The sequence below is a fragment of the Cyprinus carpio genome, chromosome B22, assembly GCF_018340385.1.
Source record: "Cyprinus carpio isolate SPL01 chromosome B22, ASM1834038v1, whole genome shotgun sequence".
NCBI lineage: Eukaryota > Metazoa > Chordata > Actinopteri > Cypriniformes > Cyprinidae > Cyprinus > Cyprinus carpio.
In genome coordinates this window covers 30,806,936-30,825,253 of record NC_056618.1, presented here as the reverse complement: position 1 = coordinate 30,825,253, position 18,318 = coordinate 30,806,936, and the positions used below count along the sequence as shown (strand labels likewise).

Here is an 18,318-nt window from a genome sequence, read left to right as displayed (position 1 = left end):
CCTCAACATGCCACATCATTTGAGGTATTAGCCTTAGCAAACATCACTAATAACTACAGTCTGAAATGTAACAGTCTTCCAAACAAACAAACTTTCCACCTTTTACTTTCAAGAAGGAAACATAGAAATGGCAAATAGATACAGTGGTGTGAAAAATTGTTGGCCCCCTTCCTGATTTCTTTTTTTTTTTTTTTTTTGCATGTTTGTCACACTTTGTCACACTAATGTTTCAGATAAAACTAATTTAATATTAGTAAAAGATAATACAAGTGAACACAACATGCAGTTTTTAAATGAAGGTTTTTATTATTAAGGGAAAACAAAATCCAAAACTACATGGCACTGTGTGAAAAAGTGTTTGCCCCCTAAACCTAATAACTGGTTGAGCCACCCTTAGCAGCAACAACTGCAATCAAGCGTTTGCGATAACTTGCAATGGGTCTGTAACAGCGCTGTGGAGGAATTTTGGTCCAATCATCGATGCAGAATTGTTGTAATTCAGGCACACTGGAGGGTTTTCGAGCATGAACTGCCTTTTTAAGGTCATGCCACAGCATCTCAGTAGGATTCAGGTCAGGACTTTGACTAGGCCACTCCAAAGTCTTCATTTTGTTTTTCTTCAGCCATTCAGAGGTGAACTTGCTGGTGTGTTTTGGATCATTGTCCTGCTGCAGAACCCAAGTTCGCTTCAGCTTGAGGTCACGATCAGATGGCTGGACATTCTCCTTCAGGACTTTTTGGTAAACAGCAGAATTCATGGTTCCATTTATCACAGCAAGTCTTCCAGGTCCTGAAGCAGCAAAACAGCCCCAGACCATCACACTACCACCACCATATTTTACTGTTGGTATGATGTTCTTTTTCTGAAATGCGGTGTTATTTTTTTACGCCAGACGTTATAGGACACACACCTTCCAAAAAGTTAAACTTTTCCCAAAGTATTTTCCCAAAAGTCTTGGGGATCATCAAGATGTTTTCTGGCAAAACTGAGACAAGCCTTTATGTTCTTTTTGCTCAGCAGCGGTTTTCGTCTTGGAACTCTGCCATGCAGACCATTTTTGCCCAGTCTCTTTCTTATGGTGGAGTCATGAACACTGACCTTAACTGAGGCAAGTGAGGCCTGCAGTTCTTTGGATGGTGTTGTGGGGTCTTTTGTGACCTATTGGATGAGTCGTCGCTGTGCTCTTTGGGTAATTTTGGTTGGCTGGCCACTCCTGGGAAGGTTCTCCACTGTTCCATGTTTTTTCCATTTGTGAATAATGGCTTTCACTGTGGTTCGCTGGAGTCCCAAAGCTTTAGAAATGGCTTTATAACCTTTTCCAGACTGATAGATCTCAATCACTTTCTTCCTCATTTGTTTCTGAATTTCTTTGGATCTCAGCATGTCTAGCTTTTGAGGATCTTTTGGTCTACTTCACTTTGTCAGGCAGGTCCTATTTAAGAGATTTCTTGATTGTGAACAGGTGTGGCAGTAATCAGGCCCAGGTGTGGCTAGAGAAATTGAACTCAGGTGTGATAAACCACAGTTTTAACGGGGGGCAAACACTTCTTCACACAGGGCCATGTAGTTTTGGATTTTTTGTTTTGTTTTTGATTTAAAAACTGCATGTTGTGTTTACTTGTGTTATCTTTGACTAATATTTAAATTTGTTTGATGATCTGAAACATTAAAATGTGACAAACATGCAAAAATATAAGAAATCAGGAAGGGGGCCAACACTTTTTCACATCACTATATATCCTACAATAACGGCACTAAAACTGTTTTGCTAAATGAATTATTAGAAATTTGTTACAAATAACACTAAAAATCTCCCACAAAAGTTTATTTAGGGCTAATTCTGTTTTTCTAGTTTATAATTTAAAGTGTTTTAGCATGTTGCTATGCGATCCCCTACGAATTAATATTCTGGTCTCAGTTACATGGAAGTCTGTGTGATTTTATCTCCAATTTTATCGTACGCCATGTGAAAAAAATAAGTCTGGACACTTAAAATTGTAACACACCTTAACAAGCCTTGTGATTTGAGGCATCAGTCTTAGCAAATTGCTAATAACTAACTGCAGTCTGAAATGTGACAGCCTCCCAAATAAACAAACTTTCCAATTTTGACTTTCTGAATAAAAGTTTGTCGAGATAACAGTAGGAATACCAAAATGAGTTTATATCCTTGCAATAACGGCATTTTTTTTTTTTTTTTTTAATTTACGTAAATATTAGTCATTTGTGCTATTAGCTTAAACAAAACCCTAAACTGGTCATTTTACAAATGATCTCTCAAAAGCTTTGTTTGGCTATTTTATAAGTTTTTATAACGTGTTTTAGCATATTGCTATGCATTTGCTAGCCATCTAAGACCTGTTAACCCCAAGTATCAATATTCAGGACGATATTGTAATTTTATTATCTGCCACTTAGAAACACTTGAGCACACCACAACAAGCCACATGATTTGAGGCATCATTCATAGCAAGCATCACTAATAACTAACTGCAGGCTGAAATGTGACAGCCTCGCAAACAACCAAACTTTCCACCACCTACTTTTTGAATAAAAGTTCTCACAGTGCCTCCAGAACACCTCCATCAACATTTCTGAAATCCCAAGCACTCTTTTCCTGTCATAGGCGAGTGTGATGGCTCATAACTGCACTTAATGATCTACTGAACAACAATGGACACCCTCCTTCTCACCCAGTCTCTTTGACAGCCCACAATCACACCCGTCTACAATATTCTAATTGAGCGTAGCCTCTTCATTAAGCTAAGATGAATATTCAGTGGCGAATATCCAAAGCGTCCCTGGGCCCAGCGTGAGGCTGGACCTCTATAGCCGTCTATCCAATACAGATTAAATTAGGGGACATAATAGTTTCCCCATCTGCCTGTTAACTCCTTCCTTTAAGCAGAGTTACAGATGATAAACAAATCTCAGAATGGACTGGAAGAGTGCTATTAGCACTATTGTGTCTATCAGCACATGCTAACTGCTAGGGTTTTAAACTCTTGACTTACGACTTTACCGAACTTCTGAACTCTGACTTTAGATATTTTGAAAACAGGAAGCCTGAAATGGCAGAATATGAGCTGATTAAAAAATCTGGTCGATATATTGCTAAATCACTAATGATAAACATTCACTTTTAATGAAGAACTTAGTCATTTTTCCCTCATTAAAGAAGTTCTACACAAACAACTGAGTAGTGTGTTGGGAAATTTTTTTTTTTTTTTAATTATGTACACTTTGAAATTAAGACAGCAGTTATATCAGCAGGCCAAAAAAATCAGTTTTGTTTAACAAGGAGTGGGTCACATCACAGAGGCAGCCATTTTGAAATCACATGACCAGCTGAAGTTACTTGCATTTCGGTAAAGCCATAGAATTGGTCACTTTTGCTCACAGAATAACTAATTTATGTCTCATTGCAAATGGCACATTTATGCAATGGTATCAGTAATTGAAAACTTTAACGTGATTCTTCATCCACACAACTAGGTGTCAGTATGAGTTCAAGACAACAACCAGAATGGTCAGCACAATGTAAATGCAAATAAAAACTTCAAATGATGAAGCCTGTTTAGCATACATTCAACATGTTTAACCAATATAAAAAAAAAATTAAATTAGCTTCTTTGTTGATATTCGTTCAAAACAAATGCTAGCGCTCCCATTTTGTTTCTTCACACATTTTTTTTCAAACATCGAATAACAAAGTGCTGTATGGTTGGAAGTCAGATAAATCAACATAAAACCGTCACACATCCGATGCAGCATGAGTGCTACCCTTCACAAATGCCCCAAGGATATAACATTACATAACATTATGGGACGTAATTGCGCACATTAGTAAATTATACATCACCTCTAGGCATTACAAGGAAATTTGGCTCTTTAACCATAAAATTGGGCAGTCTGGCCCTCTTACAGAAGATTTCCATCTTATTATCTCCATTATATCAACAATGTCACCTATGACTTATGTAGAGGAAGCAGAAGTGAATAGTGTAGTTACTAAAATGAAGCCATACTTCAGTAGCCTTGTTCTCATAATCTAAATAAGGGGTGGAATTTGTTATATGTGGTGGTAATCACCATCTCAAATATGATAATTTCCTTTCCAACCTCAAAATGTTTCTCTACTAATATCACCTGTTATGGTCCCAAAAAAAGCCAATTTTGCCATCAAATGTCTGTAGCAGCTTCCCAGTGGATCCTCTGCAGTGAATGGGTGCCGTCAGAATTAGTGTCCAAACAGCTGATAAAAACATCACAGTAATCCACATGACAATTAATGTCTTGTGAATTGAAAAGCTATATGTTTGTAAGAAACAAAACCATCGTTACAGCTTGATGTGTACATATTTCTCTCCTGATTCAGAAAATTTCACTGGAGAAAGCAATATTATGGACTCGTAGTTAGCAACAATTTAAAGTTAAAACATCTTCATGATGGATTTGTTTCTTACAAACACACAGCTTTTTACTTCACTAGTCATGTGGATAACTTGTGGATTATTGTGATTATTGTGATGAATGACGGCACCCATTCACTGCAGATGATCCAGCAAGTGATGTAATGCTACATTTCTCCAAATCTAATGAAGAAACAAACTCATCTACATCTTGCATGGCCTGAGATGACTACTTTTTTGACTGAAATATTCCTTTAATATAAAATATCTTCAAAAATAAGCAGAATTAATATTGAAACTCTATGATTTCTATACAGTAAATTTAGAGATGAGGAGAAAAATGGCCTTCATTGATGTGAACTGTGTGGTGCATTAGCAGGCTGTGGGGTTAGCATCACATTCAACATGCCCATTGCATCACAAAGACCCATTCACACAGAGCCAGCGTGAATAGCTGTTTTTCAATGGCGTGCCAGAATCTCAGGGGGGTCGGCCTTTTGGAGAACATCCATGAGTTTCCACCTTCTGCTGCCTCGGAATGTAAAACTCCCATCCTTTTGACAGATCTGCTTTCCTAGATGACAAACAGTCAGCCGGTCTGTTCCAATAAGTTTATAATTCTGTAGCTCTTAAAATATAATCGTTAAAACTAAAGCAGATGTCGGATGACAGTTCTGACAAATGGACCGTATCTGAGGTTCTATGGCCTCCCTGGGGAGAAATTTAAAGTTTTCAAACTTTGACTGCTTTGCTATTCCTTGCAAACAAAATGCAGCACCAAAGAAGAAGAAATGGCCCTGCATTTTCATTTTCATCTCTTCATCATTCATATATGTGTGATTTTTCAGTCAAGGACACTTTGGACAACTTCAACCTTGAAAAGTAAAACTTTATACATGATAAATTTGAAGTGTATTTTGGTATATGTGTGTATATATAATTAATTTAACCTTAATTTAAATTTAAAATTCAAAAACTATATATATAATTATCATAACAATCTTATTTAGTATTATTTCTATTTTCCAGTGATTTTAGCTTTAGTTTAATTTTAAATGTCAGAAGCTTTTATTTTCTTAATATATTTTATTTAGATTTAATTTATTTTTATTTCAGTTTTAGATTTATAAACGTTAGTCAATTTTATTCAACTTAAACCCATATTTTTAATTTACATTTTTAATAGATTTTGGATTTTCATTTTTTTAATAGCTTTAGTTAACAATAGTGTTGTGCAGTAAGGACTGTTTTATATTGTGTGATGTATGAAAGAAATGAAATGTTTAACTTTTTGAGAAAAAAAAGATTTATGATCATGGCTTGGTCATAAAATGCAAGTTAGTGGTCAATTACCTTAACTTTGAATGCAAAATTTCAATATATATATATATATAAATTCTGACATTACAGTTATCAGATATTTAGCCAATAACTGTTAACATTAACTAGTTTCATAATTACATATTTTTTAATAAATGTAAATTTATAAAACAGGTCATGCAAATCAATGTCCTCATATATTTCTTATATGAAACATCATCTTTTAAATTACACTTTCATAATAACCAAATATAACAACTATACAATTGTTGTCCAAAATGCTTATTTTAATTGTTATAAAAATTGTAAAAATTGTTATGGTTGTTTTTAGCCAAATTAGTGTTGACACTCTATAAGGCTATTACTGAGGCTATTTCTTCCTCCAAAAATGTTTTCTTTAAAATCATTCTTGGAGACTTTAATTAAAGAATCTCCCATATATGAGTAACTAAAATTTGAGGCAACTAATAAGGCTTCAAACCACTAATGCCAAAAAATAAATAAAAAATAAATAACATTTAGCAAAAACACACAAGTGACGGCTGCCATTTTGTATCGTGACTCACACGAGCACAGGAAGTCAACCACCAGGACTGAGTCTAGTCACACAACAATGCATCTTGCTAATCTACATTTATCTGACAGATGTGACAGCTAGACTGTACATGACCAATCAAAAACCCGCCCTAATGCTGAACATGGTGACTCATCAGGGCCTTATGAGACCAATAATTCAAATTCCCAATTTGCTGCAGCAATGTTTCCTTCTTTTCTAATCCATACAAGCCTTTTTCCTTCTTTTGAAAGTGTATTAAATAACCTCTATGTTTGAATTTGCTTCTGTGTGTACATGAAGCTTGTCTGAATCCATCAGGCACAGCAGGGGAGCTGTGAACTGCACTGGCATTTAACACCCAGCCGTGACACTTTCGGGTAAACGGTGACCACTGCAACATGCTGACAGTGCATTTGCTCAGTGAAGACGCAGTGTATTTTTTTTAGAAGCTTGTGTCCTCTCAGAAGATGATTCTGTTGTGGATCATGAGTGTTAGAGCTCAATATTAGATGTTTTCCACCATGCACCTGTTGGAGACGCACCGCTCGCATCGCCTCCTGTCGGTCGAGTGTAGCATCCTCAACATCAGCAGTGTGTACTACTGTAACATCACGTTAGTATTCAACAGTCGTGCAGAACGATTTACATGATGAATTCAATACGTTTTATAGTAACAGCCTGGTAATAGTGTTAAATTCATAACACAGGTTATGAATTTCTCTTCAGCATTAACATAAAACATTCAACACTGCGTATTAATACGGCATCTAGTTTTATTTGTTCTTTGCCGCTTTCAAATGATTTATAAGCAAGCCACATAAAACACACCTAGAATTAGTTTAATTCGTAAAGCCTATTTATATCAAAGATGCCAAATAAACAGATTTTCAACTCACCCACTCCGATTTTCTCGTCCTCGGTCGGTGTCCACATGATCCCGGTAAAACAGCCAAGATATTAGAAGAGTTTCGGTTAAATGTCATGCACGATGACACACTGAAGTTGAAGCAGACCGTCAGACGTGTTTATCTCACAGCCGTGTGTTTGATAAAACAATCGACATGCTTCACGCGTCAGCTCAGGCTTCCCCTCCGTGCGTCTGGATCTCCCGTTATGGATGCGGCGGCGGCAACATCTGAGGATGGAGACGATCATTTATTTATTTCATTGACTCGGTCAGTCGCTGGAATCCGACGAAACAGCGCGAGGACGAGCTAACCTTGAGCGTTTCTCGAGTCACGCGCGCGCGTGATCGATGCAATTTTCCGTGATTTACGCGGTGGACAGGGATACTCTTCAGCGCCGGTGCTGCGCCATCTTCATCTCTCCGTCCGTCCGTCCGCCGTCACATGACGCAGAGTGTCGCTCTTTAACGGGACACGCGCTTTGCCGTAGCGGTAAATGCTCGACAGAGCGCGCGCTGGCTTATTGACTCGTGTTTGGAGTTATTAGGAGGGTCTATATTTTAAAGCAGCTGACAGGCACTTCGCATTGGTTTTTATTCTGCAGTGTAAATACATAGTTAGGCATTAATACAAACAAACAATGGATGGTAGGCCTATAGCCTACATAAATTTACTTTACTTTTCCTAGTCTTCTGTAAAATTATAATAAATGAATACGCAATTTGCCGACAGTGTGGCTTCTCCAATCTATCATTCATTCATTCAATTATCCAATGTTTGTTTGTTTTTACCTGTTTTATTGTAGGGATGACTCGCACCCCAGGTGAAAAAAAAGTGCATTTCCATAATATAGGCTACTTTAAGTATTCTATTTTAGCACACTACTTTTGTAAGCTACTTAATATATAAAAAATTCTTAAGATGAGCATAAGATCATCTAAGTTTAATCAACTGTGCTATTTTGGCCATGAATATGAACTAAAAATGCATTTACATACACCCTTACATTGCATAATATGTCTCTTTTTTTGTTTGTTTGTTTGTTTGTTTGTTTGTTTTGTTTAGTTACCACTTGTACGCTTGAACCCATCTTTCATACACTAGTACACTCGAGTGTACTACAAGTGGTGACTAATACATTTCTTAAATACAGAGATAGTATGTTAAAAGTGCATTTTAGTTTATGTTCATGGCGTCCCCAAAAAATAGCACAGTTGAGTACACTTAGTTGGTCTTGAGTTTATCTTAAGAAGTCCTAAATAATAATTTTTAGTATAGCCTACTTATAAGTACAGAATTAGTGCGAGAAAATAGAGCACTTTAAGTACATTATGGAAGACTTTTTTTGTTTTTCACCTGGGACAGCAGCAGAATATGTTGGTGTGCTAGACGCGCGCCTTTCAGTTTGAAGATTGACAAGCGCGCATTTGTTATTAAAAAAGAAAACAATTGAAAATGAATACAAAACACAATAATAAGGTACTGTAAGTACCACAGACGCTCTCGTCATGGAAAATGGTACAAAGTTTAAGATGTGCGGTCAGGGAGAGATTGGGGGTTGACTTCATATCTGAGAGGATTAAAGCAGCGGGAGTGACCCAAAATAGTTTGGGATAAAAATTAAATCCCTAAAGATGCAATACAAAGTCTTTATATTGTCGTCATCGCGAGGTTGACTATAGTGAAGGTGGTTTACAAAGAAGGTAGGATATTTAAAATATAGGTCCAGTACCAAACAGTGTGAATGCATCCGAAATGGGATTTTAACATAAATTATAGTTTAAGGGTCATATTTTGTATTATGTGACATTTATGGTGGGATAGACTGATAAGATTGTCTGAATGTGGGTTAACCAGCCATCTGTCAAAAGGGTTATAATTCCTAATCTGGCTATAATTATCTGGGCATAATTACGTTGCCAGGCATATCTTTCTGCAGTGGTAAGTGTGCCAGGGGCGGTTCGCGCCACTCCTTTAGCATAATGATTTCAGTACCTGTTGAAGTATAAAAGTTATAAAAACTGCTCAAGACAGCACTTTTAAACCCCCAGAGGTTATATTAGAAAACAACCCTCTTGCTTTGTTTATTTTTGTGTTGTTTTCTTCTACTTTACAGACTTGCACAGTGAATCCTGGAGATTCGAACTCATACAGTCCTGCAGAAAGAAAACATGATGATACTGCAGAAGGATATCTTCAGGAAACGAGCAGGTGAAGGAGAGACACAGGGGGAATCAAGAGCTCTCACTGCCCTTTCTTTCTCATTTAGGCTACTCAAGTATTCATTTAGAAACGACAGAGTCCATTAGCAGTGTGTATTACAGTCTCACATAAATGTGCATTTTAGCATCAGCATAAAACATAGCAGCTTTGAAATCTAACATTTTATGAAATAATTAACATTTGTGGCAGTGGTTTATTATTTTGTTTCAATAACTATAAATGACATAAACATGAAAAAAAAAACATTAAAAAAACATTAAATATTACATATAAACGTATATGTCATGTCATATGTTTAAAATGATATCTCTATGTATTACACAAAAATTAAATATAAACAAATAACAAATAATAATAACAAACAACTAATAATAACAAATAAATATATATACACATAAAAATTTAGAAAAAAAATACACCCATAATAATTGTACACCCCATATATTAATTCACTGCTTATATAATAATAATAATAATAATAATAGAAAAATAATATTTATGAATTAGATATCTATTATATTATTATCATATTTAAAACCATTCACTGTTAAATAATTGTTATTATATATATTTCTATATTTCATTATCAGTTATAGATGCCCAACTAAGATAAAAAAGTTAAATTCTGATTGAACATATTCTGATGTTCCACAAGCCACTCATATAACTTATTAATTTATTATATCAATTAAATATTTAAAAATTGTTATTAAAATGTTAAATGTTACATATAATTACAGTAAATATTATAAGTATTGTTAGTAATGTTGCACAAGTCATTCATTTATTATATTATTTATTATATTATTTACAATTTATATTCAACAAATAATAATAATTATAAAAAATACAAAATATTATAAATATGAATTATATAAACCCAACTAAGATTAAAAAAGCACAGCACAGATTACCACAATGTTCCACAAGTTATTTATTTTATTATTTTATATATATATATATATATATATATATATTAATATATATATATATATATATATATATATATATATATAGTGTTTACAGTTATTGTGATAAATATTACATTAACATTTGAATTAATGTTATAAATATTAATTATAAATGATAAATGTCTAACTAAGATTCAAAAAGCACAGCTCAGATTACCCTGATGTTCCACAAGCCACTTTAAATCATCGGTTGTTGTTTTTTTTCCCCGAGCCGCTGATGCATAAACTCAATTTCACTGTTTATTTTTAGATGTAAAGGTGATTGTCTGCTAACACCTCGATCCTGCGGGAACTGAATAAACATTCCGGACATGAGGTAACCATGGTGACGCGGATAGCAACCTGCCGCATTTTCACAGGCAGCTTAATGGTCATTGAGGGTGTTGCGGATTCTCCTGACCTGCTGAGCAAGTCTTAATCAAATTCAGAATCTCATCTATTCATTCCAAGTCCATATTTATCGCAGTATAAATTCAATAGAAACCAATGATTATCTTCACTTAGTTTGTAATTCAAATGCATAAAACAGCTTTTGCAGGCATTTTATGCGTGTACTATGCAGCAACATGTATCAGCCAAATAGATCTATATATATTGATGCTATAAGGGCAAAGTCTACCAAAATATTCTTTTTTAGTAGTCGTATTTTCAGCCTCCAGTGCGATATATAAAACAGCATATGAGTGAAGGGAGTTTCTATTTGTTACTCTTGCTGGCTGTGATTCAAAAGACTTAAGAGAGGCAGTGAAACACGAACACCACTGAGTCATCACGATTCAGAGGAGAATTCTCCAGATGAAAGCAGTTTGCTCAGTCTGTGAGTTAAAACTATCAAAAGCATCCTTCTGTTCGCTGTGTCACGAGGAGTCGTGTCTGCATACGGGACCTTCTAGAGAGTTTGTTTGTTTTGTTTTCTGGTGAATTTACAAAGATTAGATTAGGTTTGTTTTGAGGATGAGATTTCTGATTTGAAGGATGTTAATCAAAGAGTTTTTTGCATGGATTCTAGGCAGCACGTAATCCAACAACGCAGTCTTTCAGATGAAAGTGCCTAAGAATGTATGTTTAAAAATTCACCATCCTTTCATTTATACATACACAAATTGAGATGTTCTAACATATAGTTTCACTCAAACCAATAAGTAAAAATAAATAAACCTTGGATTATACAACAAAGAAATGTATGCATTTATTTTCAATAATATATGACAGATAAGAAAATACAAATAAATAAACGTATAAAAAATAAATAAAACCTGCCACATCAACAAACAAATAAATCCAATGCTAGACTGATTGATCTTTCACAAAATGTTGTCCTGAAACATCTTGAGCTCAGTTCTTGATTTAAGTTTCTACAAAAGTTTACAGTGACATCATGTGGTAGAAATATGAATTGCAATACGAATGTGTAAATAGAATGGATAATCGCAATCAAGGACTGATAGTAGATTAGAAAAGCATTAACCATGAATGAAGTAATATTTTAAAATATATGTTTTGATTGATAGTTAGGGCGCATTTTCTTTACTGATCGTAATTGTAGAGTGACTTTGATTAGGTTTGAATTTCGTTAATGTTTTTATTTCTGAAAACAGGACTGGCTCTGTGTAATTAAAAACTTGCATTTATTCGCTACATTTTGAAACAAAGATTTATGGCTTTGATTTTCTCACAGTTTTAGTGTAAATCATGTTTTGTAAAATATATATTTCATAAAAACATATTATGGCAGTTTAGGTTGGAAATTAAATTTTCAGATCTACTCCATAAATACAATGTAGTACCATAACCCCCTTCTACCTGACAATTATTTTTTTTTATTTTTTTTTTTCAAAATTGAGTTATTCACATATTCTTTTTACATTATGTGATTTTTAAGGTTGTGTATATTTTGAGACTTTATTTTTTAAAAAAGGTTCTACAAAGTATATGGAATGCAAAAACTTTGAAGCTCAATATCTCAAAACCTCTCAGAATGCAGATAGAACCTTATAATTCCAACGTGGCCATTTGTGCCTAAAGGGTACTTATTGGTACCTAAAGAGTTCATATTAGTAGCCTTTACCTAAAAAAAATACTGTCCCAGTACTGTCCCAGTGACAGCTTTTTTTCTGAGAGTGTAGGATAAGGCACACACACACACACACACACACATACACACCAGTACAGTGTGTACCTCTCGTACTAAATCTGTACAGAGGTAATGTGTAAAGATCTTTGTTCCTGTCTGTGTTTAGCGCGGGACGCTCTGCATATTCTTCTGAAGAATCTGAAGTGTTTGTCTTTTTACCTTTAATTATTTCCATCTGTTTCTAAAGGTGTGGCACATTTTAGTGAGAACTGTTTTGTGAACCATTTACAATATAAAGCAGGTTTGCAAATATGACAAAAAAGACAAATATGAGGAGTTTTACACTGAGGGGAAAACTACACTGGAACCAACAGAAAAGAATGTAAGCATACAAAGAGGTGTATGAATAGAAATCCTAAAGAGATGGCCGAAACCAACAGCACAGTGACACTGATTTAATAAACTTTTCTTTTTTTTTTGATGACCATGGTGAACAATACTAGTTTCTAAAATACATTTAAAGACATTAAATTTAAAATTAATTAAACATACATTTAAGTAAACAATTAATAAAGTACCTTTTAGCTTCTTTATCTTAGAATACTGCCCCAGTGACAGCTTTGTACCTTTTTTTCTGGGATTGTATAGTATTCACAGCCCATGTATGGTATATGGCACCATTTATGTTTACATTATGTATATTATCACTTTTTAAAATAAAATGTACATTATTTCCTATACCTTTATTATGCAGTTTAAAGCACTTTGAATTAGTCCTGTGTATAAATGTACTATATGACTAAATTTCCCTTGCCTAATAAATTTGCCATTCTTGTTTGTAGATGGTTAATTTTTTTATTTCTGGATCTGACAGGCAAAGGTTCGAATTCACAGTCCTCAGTTAACATATTTAGTAACTACTGACATGACTTTGTTCTGTTTGATTTGCTGTTGTTTGCTTTCTAAGGTTGTTACTCTTGTCTCCAGTGTCTCTGCAGGACCCAGCTGAAACTGAAGGTGTTTTTGGAGGCTCTGTTATATCACCATGTTCATACAAGTAAAGAGTGGTAAAGAAAGAGGAAATGAATGTGTTTTGGAAATACAATGAAAGCATGGTTGTTTATGATATTGAAAAAGGCATTCCCTCAACAAAAGGCCAGGATGCAACGTTCAAAGACCGAATAGAACGTTTTCCTTCAGACTTTGCGAATGGAAACTTCTCCATCAGACTCCAACATCTGAATTTCACAAATGCAGGCTAGATCTCCTGCTCTATTATCCCACACGAGGATGAGGAACACAAGGAACACACACTAACACTGATAGTCAAAAAATGTGAAAACTGAGTTTTCTTCCAAGGAATTATGGGCTATTTAGGTTTAATTCTAAATGTTAAATAAACAATGACACAGTGCAATATCTCATGTGCTGTTGTTCATCTGAGGTTTTATTTTCCAGATTTTAAGACAAGACAAAGAACAAGACATTTTGTTAAAATGTCCTGATACATAAAACCATGGAATTCAACAGGGTGTTCAATAACTTTTTCACATGGCTGTATGTGATATTGTAAGTATATATTTGAAATTGTATGTTAAACATTTTTATAAACTGCATTTAGGCCTTTCTGAATGTGCGTTCAGGTTAAAAAGCTAAAGATGGCTGAAGTGCTATCCGAGAAGCCCAGCTCTGACTTCCTCTCTTCTCTGTGTGCTTGAGGTTTCAGTGTTTCCGCTCACAGTAATAGATGTTTGAATGAAGGTATTCATCTGGATCAGACGATGAAGATCGTACAGCTTCACTTCTGTGAGTTTATCACATCACATTCGATTAACTTTTTTATTTTGACAATTATAATCTTAATAAATGTGTTTTATTTCTCTCATAGATCTGTTGATGTGTTATCAAGCCACAGAGTGTTTAACAAACACATCAGTAACTTTAGGAGCTGATGTGATTATAGGCTGTGATCTTGATATAAAGGAGATTTACTGGTACAGACAGAAATCACCGGATCCTCCAGTGTTGATGTTACGCACTTTTTATCGCACATATGAAGGAGCTGAATATGAAGACAGGATCTTCAAACTCAAATATTCAGTGAAAACTAACAGTCTTCTGTTCATCAGAAATATCAGCACTGATGAATTAGGAGTTTATTATTGTGTCAAAACTAGTGAACCACAAAAATTCAGCAACGGCACCAAAATCTACATCAACGGTGAGTTATTATGTATTTACATTCCATATTATGGATTTCCATGTTGAATACACTATACTGTATGTGTTTATAAAGTTGTTAATGTTTGAAACAGAGATTGACAGAATTTGAAACATTTTACAGAATCAGATGAGACTGAATGGAGAAACCTGACCATCATCACATCTGTCCTGATGAATGTGCTTTCGATCATCGCATTAATAGGTTTGTACTGCTTTTACTACAGATATGTTCAGGTCTCCTTTAACTACGAGACGACAAACTTTAGTTCAACACAAAGGTAATCATATCACATATGCTCTTTGTTTCAACTGTTATAATGTCTAAATTCAGTCGTGTTTGACTGATTGTTGTTTCAGTTATGGTGAAGAGCTACATTTACGTAACTGGAAGATCTAAAAATTACACTGCAGCTCAAACCTCAAATAATCCAAAGGTAAAATATATCTATGTTATCTAATTTTTACCTGTCCTAGTGATTATTGCAGGAAGTCCTTTCAGCCTCAAATAACATGAAAAAGATTCATTATTTGAATGATCGGAAACATTTAAAATGTTACACAAAATTTTTAAAAATGTGATTCAAGCCTGTTATACTTGAAAAATAAACCTTCATCCCCTGTGAGAATGTATTTGTGATAATCACCGGCTGACTGTTCATTACAGTATGTATACAGCCAGTGATGTTTAATATCTTACTCTTTCAGTGTGCTGAAATTGATTTATTCGTATGTCCTGGAAACATCGGGCCTTGTCCAGAGCAGAGCATGACTGTCTTCTACAGCCAATGAAATCTTCTACTAGTTCTGCAGTTTTATGTTTTATTATTTGTCATACCACTGGAAATTAAGGACACAAACCTCAATAAATGTACTAAAGAGACATTTGGACTTTCATGCTAATTGTTTTGAATATTTTTTTTTCTTCTGCACAGCTCTTGTTTGTGGTTTTCACACAGCATGGTTTCATGCAAGTGAAGTTTTCCACTGGTTTGGTCACTTGATAGACAGCAGTCACACACTTCCACGCAGCACGTGGTTTAAACTTTGACCAAGTGAACATAAACACAAAACATCAACAAATGAACAAATGTACTGAACTGAAACTGAACTTATTTTACTATTGAGTTCCACACATCTTTTTCTGTTCATCTTATTCATTTCCATAAAATATTTCAACCCAAACAAACATTTCTGTAGGAAATACAACAGTAAGAATAACAGCAGCAACAACATCTGACCACAAAGAACAACAAAAAAACAAAAAACACTACAACTCACAAACTGAAATGTTATAAATAAGCAGCAAATGAAGAGTTTAAAGTCATAGTTAGTCAATAGTGAGAACTGGACTTTAGAATGATGTGCGAGCATTACAGGTATGAAATTAAAGCTTAATAATAATAATCATAAAAAGAAAAGATGAGCTTATGGGTTAATGATTGATTTTTGAACAAATAAAACTACAACAAATAACACTAAATGTGTTCTGAGAACAAACCTGTCTTAACTTCCCCTTGGTTGTGGCTAAATTCAACACGGTTATTTAGAAAGCTCTGAGGTTAAGATTCATCTCTAAAGTTGTGTGAAAAAAACACACACTTATTTCACAGATCTGCTCACGGCGTCAAGCTGCAGAGACTTTAACAGATCATTTAACAGATTTGGGTCAAAACATGTCTATAATCTGTGGTTTACTGGTTATTATTGAAATTACCAGATCCTCCATTTATGATAAATATGCTCTTCTACAACTTCAGCTGCTTTTCACTACAATAAAGCTTTTAAGCAGAAATATTCAGTGCAGAGTAAACATTGTCTGTTCATAAATAATGTCTCTCTTGATGATTTAGGACTTTATTACTGTGTGACCACAGACTTTCCTCAGAAATACAGTGACTGCACCAGACTACACATCACTGGTGAATCATATTGATCACACTGGCAGATGATTGGCCTCATATCTGCTTTCATAAATGCTTTTCTGATCATTGAGGTCATAGGTGAGTTACTTTATACAACTATATGTATGGCTACACATTTCACACAATGCTACAAAATTGACAAAAACACTAAACAGTTATGTTTTTGACTCAAGCCAAACAATGAAATGTTACATTAAACTATAAAGTTGATTGTGTCTCTCTCGATGTTTAATTTTAAAGCTCGGTACTGTGGACATTTCAAAGACAATAATAACAACATGAGAATAATAACATATGACAAATATGACTTTATTTGTGATGGTTAGGTTGCATTTGATTTTTTGGTACTTCTTTATTATGTTAGTTGTGATCAGTTGATTTAGGGCTTGGTGCTGTTTGGATTCAATCCATGTAATATAATACAATAGCATTAGGTGTTTAAACACTGAATCCATTGGTTTTAGATATGCATGTGCATCACAAAGACAAAGTAGAAAATACAGGTGACTGCTGAAGTAACAATCCGTAATGTGACCAAACAAATTCAGTTTTTGAAATGTAGCTTCTGTTTCCTCTTGATTTCGAGTGAACGGGCTCTTCTCATTCCTATTCAAAAATACAAGAAAATCCAAATATTTATTCTACACACCATTGAATTCCATGGTTTTCTGTATGAGGGCATAATAACAAATTATCTGATCCTTGGCAGGTCTTAAAATTTGGAAAATAAATCCTCAGATGAACATCACATGACATATCACAATGTGTCATTATTTTATTTAACAAAAATAAAGCCAAGCTGGAAAAAACATGTGTGATAAAGTTAGGACACCCAATGATTCAATTGCTTGTGGATCCACTTTTAGCAGCAATAAATTAATTAATCATTTTCTGTGTGACTTTATCAGTCTCTCACATCATTCTGGAGGAATTCTGCCCCACTCTTCTTTACAACATTGCTCCAGTTTATTGAGGTATGTGCTTTTTTGTTCATGCACAGCTCTCAACACATGATTTCAGTCAGGAGGAGGTCTGGACTTTGACTGGACTGTTGCCCGACTGCTACTTACTCTCTTAATTCTTCTGTTAACAGTAAGGGTGTCCTAACTTTGTCACACATGGATTTTCCATTTTGGCTTTATTTTTGTTAAATAAACAATGACACAGTGCAATATCTCATGTGCTGTTGTTCATCTGAGGTTTGATTTTCCAAATTTTAAGACCAGACAAAGAACAAGATTATTATTATTATTCTTTTTTTTTATGATGTCCTGATACATAAAACCATGGAATTCAGCAGGGTGGTCAATAACTTTTTCACATGGCTGTGATATTGTAAGTATATATGTGAAATTGTATGTTAAACATTTTTATAAATTGCATTTAGGCCTTTCTGAATGTGCGTTCAGATTACAAAGCTAAAGATGGCTGAAGTGCTATCCGAGAAGCCCAGCTCTGACTTCCTCTCTTCTCTGTGTGCTTGAGGTTTCATAGTGTTTCCGCTCACAGTAAGAGATGTTTGAATGAAGGTATTCATCTGGATCAGACAATGAAGATCGTACAGCTTTATATCTGTGAGTTTATCACATCACATTCGATTAACTTATTTATTTATTTATTTTGACAATTGTAATCTTAATAAATGTGTTTTATTTCTCTCATAGATCTGTTGATGTGGTCTCAAGCCTCAGAGAGTCTAACAAACACAGCA

At 34.5% G+C, this 18,318-nt stretch overlaps 1 protein-coding gene across 11 annotated transcripts in view; it reads right to left on the bottom strand.

The window, feature by feature from the left end:
- Nucleotides 1–7,683, bottom strand: part of dock3 (dedicator of cytokinesis 3) — a 189,812-nt gene extending 182,129 nt beyond the window's left edge. For 4 of the 11 annotated variants that reach the window (XM_042749366.1, XM_042749373.1, XM_042749369.1 and 1 more), the window contains exon 1: nucleotides 7,186–7,680. In XM_042749366.1, coding sequence (XP_042605300.1) covers nucleotides 7,186–7,222 — 37 coding nt within the window. In that variant the 5' untranslated portion in view covers nucleotides 7,223–7,680. Of the gene's footprint in view, nucleotides 1–7,185 lie in introns of all 11 variants that reach the window. The other 7 variants (XM_042749371.1, XM_042749375.1, XM_042749376.1 and 4 more) reach the window with 5 other exon arrangements.
- Nucleotides 7,684–18,318: the final 10,635 nt, after the last annotated feature.